This window comes from Sarcophilus harrisii, chromosome 6 (genome assembly GCF_902635505.1).
Source record: "Sarcophilus harrisii chromosome 6, mSarHar1.11, whole genome shotgun sequence".
Taxonomy (NCBI): Eukaryota; Metazoa; Chordata; class Mammalia; order Dasyuromorphia; family Dasyuridae; genus Sarcophilus; species Sarcophilus harrisii.
In genome coordinates this window covers 247503607-247512976 of record NC_045431.1, presented here as the reverse complement: position 1 = coordinate 247512976, position 9370 = coordinate 247503607, and the positions used below count along the sequence as shown (strand labels likewise).

Below are 9370 nucleotides of genomic sequence, written 5' to 3'. Positions count from 1 at the left end.
CTCTCTCTCTCTCTCTCCATATCTCTCTTGTTCCCTCTTTAACCCATTCCTCATATGAGGATTCTGAAACTACTAAGCCTTCTTCTCCATCTAATTTCTCTCCCAGGTTTTACTTTCATACCTCATTCATATAACCTAATTACTGTTTTTTTGCCTTTTCTTATATGTTTTTTCTTTTTACAATTATATCATACTCATATAGGTAGTTCTTTTGAACTACCTATAAACTAAATGACAATAATAGACTGTTATGGGCCAGAACTCTGTACTTAAAACAAGGATTCTTACAAGGTGCTAACTCAGTGGAATTGATGAGACAATGGCTATCTAGTTTAGCATGGTGCTTAATAGTTCTCTAGTTCATTATAATTGAATTAATCTTACAACAAATAATGGTTCTCTAGTGATACGATGATTGGTTTATACTCAGTATACTGCATATAAACTGGGACAAACTCAGCCAGAGACAGAATTGGAGGGGCTCGGAGACAGACTCAGAAGGGGACTGGAACAGACTGGGGGAAGACAGAGGACTGGAGGCTAGAGCACAAGCTCTCGGACTGAGCCAGACTTCAAGACAGAGATCGTCATGGTGGTATTCCTGCTTCCCCCACAGAAACCAAGACACATTCTAGAGGACTTCCAGAAATTTAGCCCCAGCCTCAGGCAAGAAGACAAGATTGTGAAAGAAACAATAAAGATTTTAGGACTTTATGTCTGGCTATTCTTGTGGTGATTACTCTGGTGAAATGAAGGCTGGTCCAGAGACCTCCAGAAAGCTGACCAGCTACAATAGACATGTGGCTTACATAAACAATATCCTCAGTGAATCCTTAAAATTGATCTTTGATGTTTACCTGATATTTATCTTGGATCTTTTATACGTCAAATTTTCTATTAAGTTTAGCTCTTTTTGGAACAAAATCCTAAAAGTCTGACAATTCATTTTTTTCATTATTTTTCATTTAGGATTATGCTTAACTTTTCTAGGTATGATATTTTTAGTAGCAACCCTAGTTCATTTACTCTCCACTACATAGCATTCTAAGACCTGTGGTCTTTTAATGTAACTGCTGCTGGGTCTCATATGATTCTAATTGTGGTTTTATCATATTTGAATTTTTTTATTATTGATCATAATATTTTTTCTTTGATCTGAGGGTTTTAGAATTTAGTTATGATGTTCCATAGGGTTTCTTCATAAGATCCTTTCAGATGATAATCAGAGGGATTTTTCCTATTTTTGCTCTCCCCTCTTGTTCTAACATTTCTAGTCAAATTTCTTCATTTCTTATATTATTGCATTAAGATTCTTTTTTTTAATCATAGTTTTCAGGTAGTCCAATTATTCTTTTGTTTTTTTTTTCTTTGATCTGTTCTCTAGTTTCACATTCTTTTTTACTTTTTCACTCTTTATATTTTGTTTTATTTGTGCTTGGTTTCTTATAACTTTGCTGACTTTCCGATTCACTGGCTTTCCCAACTGTAGTTTTCAATAATTAATTTTCTTCCTTAAGATTCTGGATCTCCTTGTGAGAAATGCTGAAAAGTTGGGTTTTGGCAGTGTTGCAAGCTTTGAGGTGGTAGGTGCCACTGACCAAGAGGTTTTCAGAATGTGATTGTTTAAGGAAGGTTAAGACACCACAGAACCATTAAGTGATCAATAGAAGCCTTGAGCAAATAAAGAACTGGGGAGCTTGGAAGGTACAGGTGGATTCAGCCAAATAGAAAGACTTGTGGTTTTGAGAAAACCAGAAATTTAAGATAATAGCCAATTCAGCCCAAACTAATTGGGGTCATTGACCCCATGACCAAATCACTATTGAGTCTGCTTAATAGGCTAATTGAATAATAAACAACATGCCCCCTAGGAAGAATTTTCTGCCATTTTTGAACATGGAATGCATGATGAAGGAGGGAGAGCAGGTTTATACATATTTAGAGAAAAACTAATAATGGACATATCAGAAAGACTGTAATCAAGCAGGGAAAGGACTAGTCTATTCTTTGAAGGGAGGGACTGCACCAAGCTAAACTATAAAACTTCTCTTACTTTTGTGCTCAGGGCTCCCTCTTCCCAAAGAGGAGCATGGCTGCTTCTGGCTAGATATGTTAAGTTGATTTCTTAAAATTCTTCTTTAATCATTTTTCCTTGATATCTGATTTCCAGTGTCTAGAGTGTATTTCTAACATCCTTTTTTCAAAATAGCTTTTTATTTACAAGTTATATGCACGGGTAATTTTACAGGATTGACAATTGCCAAATCTTTTGTTCCAAATTTTCCCCTCCTTCCCCCCATCCCCTCTCCAAGATGACAGGATGACTAATACATGTCTAACATCCTTTTCTAGTTGGTTGACATAATTTTGTTTTTCTTACATTGTTAATTTTGCTATTATTAATTTTTCCTAAATCTCTCTCATTTGATTTTTAAAGTCTTTTTAAAGTTCTTCTATGAATTATTTTTGGACAGTTGACCATTAGATGTTACTCTTTGGAGGGATGAGGGACTTGAAAAATTTTCAGTATCCTCTTCTGAAAATGAAATCCAATCTTCCCTATTCCCATGGTAATTTGTGTTTGGGTTCTTTCTCCTTTGCCTGTTCATTTTGAAACAGATTAGTATAATCATTTCTTAGTCTTGGGATATGGGGTATTGTGCCTCTGGATTCTCCTTCAGTTCTCCCCTCTGGCAGGAACTGACACCAAGAACTCTCCTCCTTTAAACGCTTATAGCCAGAAGCATTCCTATTCCACTGTTCCTACACTCACCAAGGTGGGCAAGGGCTGGTTCCTTCTTGCCCAGAGCCATCTCTCAGTAGCACAGCTGGGTCTGGCATTTCTAATCAGTAGAAATTTCCCCAATCTTGCCTGACTTAGACTGCCAACTCCTCACAGTGTCTGGGAGTGAAAATTCCCCAGAATTTCCTCTCTCCAAAAGACTAAAAAGGGGGAATGGTGGGTTAGAACTGAGGGTCTACTCAAAACTGCATAACCAGCTAAGGAATATGCAGAAATAAAACCTCTTATTTGTTATTTGTTCTCTGGGGGGGGGGGGGGAAATTAACCTGTCTGAGTAACAATACTTTGCTAAAAGGCATCCTATCTCCTTATCTTTCTTTTATAATTTATAACCTTACAGGCTGTTAGCCTGCTAGCTAAGTGCCAAATTTTCAATCTATAAAGCTCTTCCTGAGCTATTTGGAGGCTAGCCCATCAACTATGGAGCTAATAAACTCTTTTGTGCCTTTAAGAGAATCTCTTTGAATCCTTGAATCAAGATTCTCATACACTTCTGTTGGGCTGGGACTACCTCCCAGTACAGTTGGCCTGGGGTTGCTTCAGCCGAACTAGTCTGGAGTGTTTACATTTCACAGGGGCCAAAACTCTAATCCCTTGTATTTTTTTTTTTTTCAATCTTGGATTGTCCAGGAAGATCTGGACTGCTCTACTCTAAGTCTTACTTGTTTTTACCCGTTTGCCCTGAAACATGATTTTGTTTTGTTTGTGGAGAAAATCTGGAGTGTTTGAAATTTTCTGATCTGCTCTGTCACCTTCCCAGAATCCTTTCAAAAGATACCCTTAATGAAATCAAGGCATTGGGTTTTAATCTGTTTTGTGCACTGATACTGCTAGATTTCCTGTTCTGAGAACTGCGATTGTTTAAAGGACAGTGTTTAGTAATGGAAAGGAGATGGAACACCTGGGCTGTCTTTGTGTGATGACATCAGGAAGAAGTCTTATAGATCCAGTAAATAATCTATGAAGTCCCTTCCAATGGGAGATTCAGCTAGTCATATAATGTCAATATTGAGAAGGAACTTGGACATAAAGGGTTTCAACTTCCCTAAGTTATAACTGAGAAAAATCAGGACCTATACTAGGGTTGCCAGGAGGCTTGTCCATTAGGACTAAGAGCTGGGATCTCAGACTCCTAATACAGTGTAGAGCTTAAGATTTACTCCTACTTAAAATTTTAGGTTCTCTATGTTTTTGAAAAATCTGTAAGATGTTAGGCAAACCTCTGCCACTTTGTGGCTTCATCTGCAAGATAATGGGGATTAGATTGGATGAGCTAGGTGGTATAGCAGGTAAGAGAATGAGACCTGGAGTAAAAAAGACCTGAATTCAACTTCTGACCCAGAAGAGTTCAAACCTGTCCTAAGGACACTTGTTATGTCATTTTACCTCTCTTTGCCTCAGTTTTGTCATCTATAAAATGGAGTAATTATAGCACTTATCTCACAAGTCTATTGTGAAGATCAGTTAAAATAACATGTATGGTGGTTTGCAAAATTTAAAGAACTATATAAAGGCTGGCTATTGTTATCATTTCATGTTCCCATTATTCCAAAGGGGATGGGTGTAATGGGATGAAGCTCGAGTTGATGCACTGAGGTCCCAAGCACGTGAGGCTAAGTAGTAATTGGACCATACTCTATTAATATATGTGCTTGGAGAAAGAATGGCCCCACCCACTCTTTGTGCAAGTCCTGATGTATTGTACAGGAAATGATGATTTTGGTGGGTAGAGGCAGAGGGGCAGAGAGAGAAGCAGAAAGAGACTGCTGGCTGGCTTCTTGATGCAGCTGCACACATTGCTATCATGATCCCCCCTTCACCTCCAATCCCCCTTCACCTCTACTGAGAATAAAGATTGAAGATTTTCCCTTAACCTGAATTCCTGATTCTGGCTGATTTTAAAATACGTGGTCATCACAGATGGGGGTAGTTCCACTTGTAAGGAAATAAGGGTACAAGGAAGAGAAAAGTTATTTTTGTCTATTGGGGTGCAGACAAAGAGTATTACAAGACTCAATTAATTTGGTAACATTCATTTATTTATTCAATAAACATTTATTGAGTGCCTACTATGTGCCAGGCACAGTGCTAAATGCTGGGCTGAAACTGAAGCTTATATTTACATATGCATCTGTATAAGTTATCTCTATTTCAAATATTCGAATGAATCTGTATTAACTTTTCCTTGGGAGGGGTTAACTTCCATTGGTTCCATCCATGAGGAAAAGAACAGAAACCAAGTCGTGTCAGGGCCCCCCAAAGGTATTTCTTCTTTTCTTCTGTATGTAGGAAAAATGGAATCTCTTCTTTTCTAAGATACTGTATTATGCAAGCTCCCAAGTAAGTCCCTATGCCTTTTGCTTGATATTTGGGAAGGGTAAAGCCCATCCTTATTTCACACGTCTGATCCAAGACATACCAACTGATAGGGTTCCCCTCAGAATTCAGCAAGCAAAAAGATGGAAGGTTCTTGATGCAATGCAAGACATAATTCAGGCTCTTTTCGTTGAGACCCATCGACCAATTATCATTTACAAGCTTTGCATGGGATGCATTCAGGGAGGTAAATTTGAAGTCCAGATTTTTGCTGTAAAGAAATAAAAGAAATAAAAACTAATATGAAATAATAAAAGTAACAAAAACTTAATAAAATCTTATTTCTTTCCCTTCTTCCCTTTGTCAATTATTTGGCCAAGGCTTTACACATAGTAAGTTCTTAATAAAAATCATTCAGCCTGACTATCAGGTCAACCCATATAGCTACTTAAGAATGACCCCTATACCATCCCTGGTGGGTCATCAAGCTTTGGCTTCCTTCTCTCCTTCCCAATAGTACTTATTGTAACATTTTAGTTTTTGCTTCCAGTCTAATTCTCTGTAATTCCACTCAATACCCATAGCTTTGATTTCTGACCAGGGAAGCCTTCAGCTACTAGAAGACAGCTCTAGTTCTCTCATGGTTCCTTTCTTCTTCACAGTAAAAATCCCAATTTCTTCACTCAGTTCTTATCTGGTATCTTTTCCAGTCCTTCATCATCTTCATCTCCCTTATTCAGATGCAGCCCCGTATATCAATACTCTTCCCAGAATGTGGTACTCTTTTCTTGCTTCCCAGCCACATGGCTCAGGGGATAAAGTGGTAGACCCAAGGTTAGGAATACCTGAGTTCAAATCCTGCCTCAAATACTTACTAGCTATGTAACTATAGACAAGTCACTTCATCTCTATTTGCTGCAGTTTTGTCACAGAAAAATATGAATAATGGCACCTATTTCACAGGGTTCTTGTGAGGAATAAATGTTATAACATATATAAAGTGATTGCAAATTTTTAAAAAATACTACATAAATGCTAGCTATTACTGCTACTACTACCATACTACTATTATGCTACTAATAGCAATACTACTACAATTGCACTATTATTATTATGTTACCATTATATATAGCACCACTATACTACTACTAATATTGCACTGCTATTACTATATAACTAATGGTAGTACTACTTCTACATTACGACTATTACCATTACTACTATTAATAGTAGTACACTACTATTACCAATATTACTACTACTACTACTACTACTACTACTACTACTACTACTACTACTTCTACTACTACTATTACACCACTACTGTTACCACCACTACTACTACTATTACTATGTGACTAGTAGTAATACTATTTCTACATTACTACACTATTACTACTACTACTACTACTACTACTACACTACTACCATTATACTACTATTACTATACAACTAGCAGTACTACTACTATAATACTACTATTACTACTTCTACACTACTACTATACTACTACTACTACTATTCTTCCTATTATTATTATTATCTTCCTTTTCTGACACAAGCTAATCCCAAACTCTACATTTCTAAATTTGCTTTATTTCATCACTAAACAAAGCATAGGGAACCTAGGAAATTTATACATGGATTCTTGAGATTTAAAGCTTGAATTCTTACCTCTCAAAAACTTTTGTATCTGGCACAGTTGTAGCCGATTGCCCCTCATTTGTCCTAAGTTGTAGAATTTTTTCTTTCACAAAGAGAATATTGCTTAAATGTTCTATCTGAAGAGACTTGGAAGTCGCAATCTTTCTTAGGATTTTATCTATGCTCTCCTGGCAAGCTGGGAAAAAAAGGAGAAAGGCATAATTGGCTTTTGTTAAGCTCTATCTACACCAGTTCATGCCAACTTTGTTTGTTTTTAAGTGGGATAGAGGACCACTTTCTTAGCCCCAAGATTGGTTACCTTGAATCTGAATGACTTGGTTCCAGTCAATGATCCCAGGAGTTTCTAGAAATTGCTGGCATTTATGAAAGTCCTTGGTGAAGATGTGGTAAGTGTTTGTGTACTGATCCAATTTGTCAACCATTTCCTGTTTAAAATGGAAAGGAGAATGTTTGGATTTTGTTAAAAATGATGGAAGAAATATCTTTCTTTACTTTTTTCACTCCTAGAACCAGTATTCAAAGTCAAGAGACATGCTTATAAATCATTATGTTGAAGGAAGTGACAAATATTATGGATAGCTGGGATATTGAGCGAGTCTCTTCATTTCTCTGAAGCTCAGTTTCTTCCTTTGTAAACTGAGGTAATAATATTTGCCCTAACTACAACTTAGGGCTGAAAATCTTTTATATAACCTTAAAAATCTATAGAAACTGAGTTTTTTGTTATTGCCAAATGAGATTATTTATATGTACACACATGCATATTTTGCAAATCTTAAAATGCTGTATGATTGTTATTTTTTAGTATTTAGATTATTATTAGTAGTATTATTTCCTACTATTCTTTCCAATTCTATTTTCATAGGTTATCCTTCCACTTTTCCAACAGTTCCCTCAGGGTCTCTATGGTAGCAAAGAGATTGAAAGGACCATCCTTGGTACTTTTATCTTTCAATGTATTCCAATTGGACCCTCCATTGCCAGTTGTCCCTGCCCCTCTTCCTTTTTTATTTCTCCCTCTTCTACTTACCTTTTTCTTAGGCCGAGTAATGACAGTCTGATAGTCTGGCCAGGAGTCCACCACCACTTCCAAATTGAAGGGATTTCCATGAATGATGAAGTAAATGGAGCCGTATACCTCAAGTGTGGAGGGGAAAGAGAAAGAAGCAGATGATCTGATGAAAGCCAAAGATGGGAAATGAAGTATCTGAGAGAACTTGGGAGATGGAAGGTTTAATTATGGCAGGTAACTTGATGAAAAGCAGCTACATCTCTGGAAATGCTTTACTGCCTTGGGACCTTGGAGGAAGCTAAAAGGTTAGGCAGAAATATTCTTAGACATCCAAATGATTTTGAATAAATTCAGACAAACAAATAGATGTGTATGAGGATGATCAAAATGTACTTTATCCTTAAAGAAAAGTCTGTATTGATCATCTCAAATATATATACCTCAATAATATCTCTTTGAAAGGAACACACACACACACACACACACACACACACACACACTTGCAATGGGGCAGAGATGATAGAGAGCTAGGCTTGGAATTAGGAAGATCTGGCTTTGGGTCCTGCTAAAAGTACATCGTGCTGAGAAAGTCACTCAATTTCCCAATGCCTTAGGTAGTTATACATACCCCAAACATGATTACAGCTAATTATTATGTTAAATGTATTTATTGTGAAAATTTTTGCTTGATTTTTCTGATTGAAATAAGATACTCAATTTGATTTTGTCATCACTGTTCCTTTCTATTTTATCACTTTCCTCTTGCTACCAGCTTGACCATAGATCTTATTCAGGTTTTATTCTCCCTTGGAGATTGATCCACCCCCTTCCCACCTTACCTTCAGGGATTCTGGGATGTTTTTCGCCAATGATTGATGCAGAGTCTTCATCATGTAGGGGTCACACACTAGATACATTCTGTATTGTACACAAACTTTTCAAAATGAAATAATGGTTAGTATAGGAAGTATAGAAATCAAGGGACCAAGGGACCTAGGACCAAGAAAGCAGAAAGAAGAAATCAGGCAGGAGAGATCCATGGGACCCACGGGAGTCACAGATACCGAGGGATTAAACCAGGACCTGCAAAATCCAATTCCTGAAATACATAGGGAAGGAGAATGACATCCTCCAGTGATTTTAGGAGACTTCATGTATAAAATCCTGAACATAAGAGTACAAATCCATTCTCAGACACTTAACTACCTATTTGATCCTAGACAAATATCAAGCTTCTGTGCCTTCATTTTCTTATCTGTAAAATGGGGATAATTAATAACACCTACTCTTAGGGTTGTTGTCAGAATCAAATGAGATAACATATGTAAGCACTAAACTAATGCTAATTATTATCCTCCTTGGGAGCTTATAACTTAAAGATGTATGACCTTGAACAACTCCTTTCTTTCTCTCCAAGTCTCAGATTGTTCAACTATAACATGTAGGATTGTGTAAAATAATCTCTAAAGTTCTTTTCAGCTTTAAAGTTACCAAATCCAACCTTTAACTAAAAAAAGTCTCACTATGACATAATACTCTAGAAATGGTCATCCAGCCTCTGTTCAAAGATCCCT

At 36.9% G+C, this 9370-nt stretch overlaps 1 protein-coding gene across 1 annotated transcript; it reads right to left on the bottom strand.

The window, feature by feature from the left end:
• Positions 1-4862: 4862 nt before the first annotated feature.
• On the bottom strand, positions 4863-8899 carry LOC100916674 (glycine N-acyltransferase-like protein 2). Its single transcript, XM_003774355.2, has 5 exons — positions 8636-8899; positions 7815-7922; positions 7083-7209; positions 6794-6959; positions 4863-5390 (listed from the first exon to the last, which is right to left on the bottom strand). The coding sequence occupies exons 1-5, from the start codon at positions 8711-8713 to the stop codon at positions 4955-4957; spliced, it is 915 nt and encodes a 304-aa protein (XP_003774403.1). The 5' UTR covers positions 8714-8899; the 3' UTR covers positions 4863-4954.
• Between the last annotated feature and the right edge of the window lie 471 nt (positions 8900-9370).

Bases quoted from the DNA above. Each gene is read 5' to 3' on its own strand.
- LOC100916674 (XM_003774355.2), bottom strand. From the start codon at position 8,713: ATGTATCTAGTGTGTGACCCCTACATGATGAAGACTCTGCATCAATCA. The intron at 6,960-7,082 runs GTAACCAATCTT...TTTTTTTCCCAG, and splicing joins CCAAGTCATTCAGATTCAAG to CTTGCCAGGAGAGCATAGAT. The intron at 5,391-6,793 runs GTAAGAATTCAA...ATTTCTTTACAG, and splicing joins GATACAAAAGTTTTTGAGAG to CAAAAATCTGGACTTCAAAT.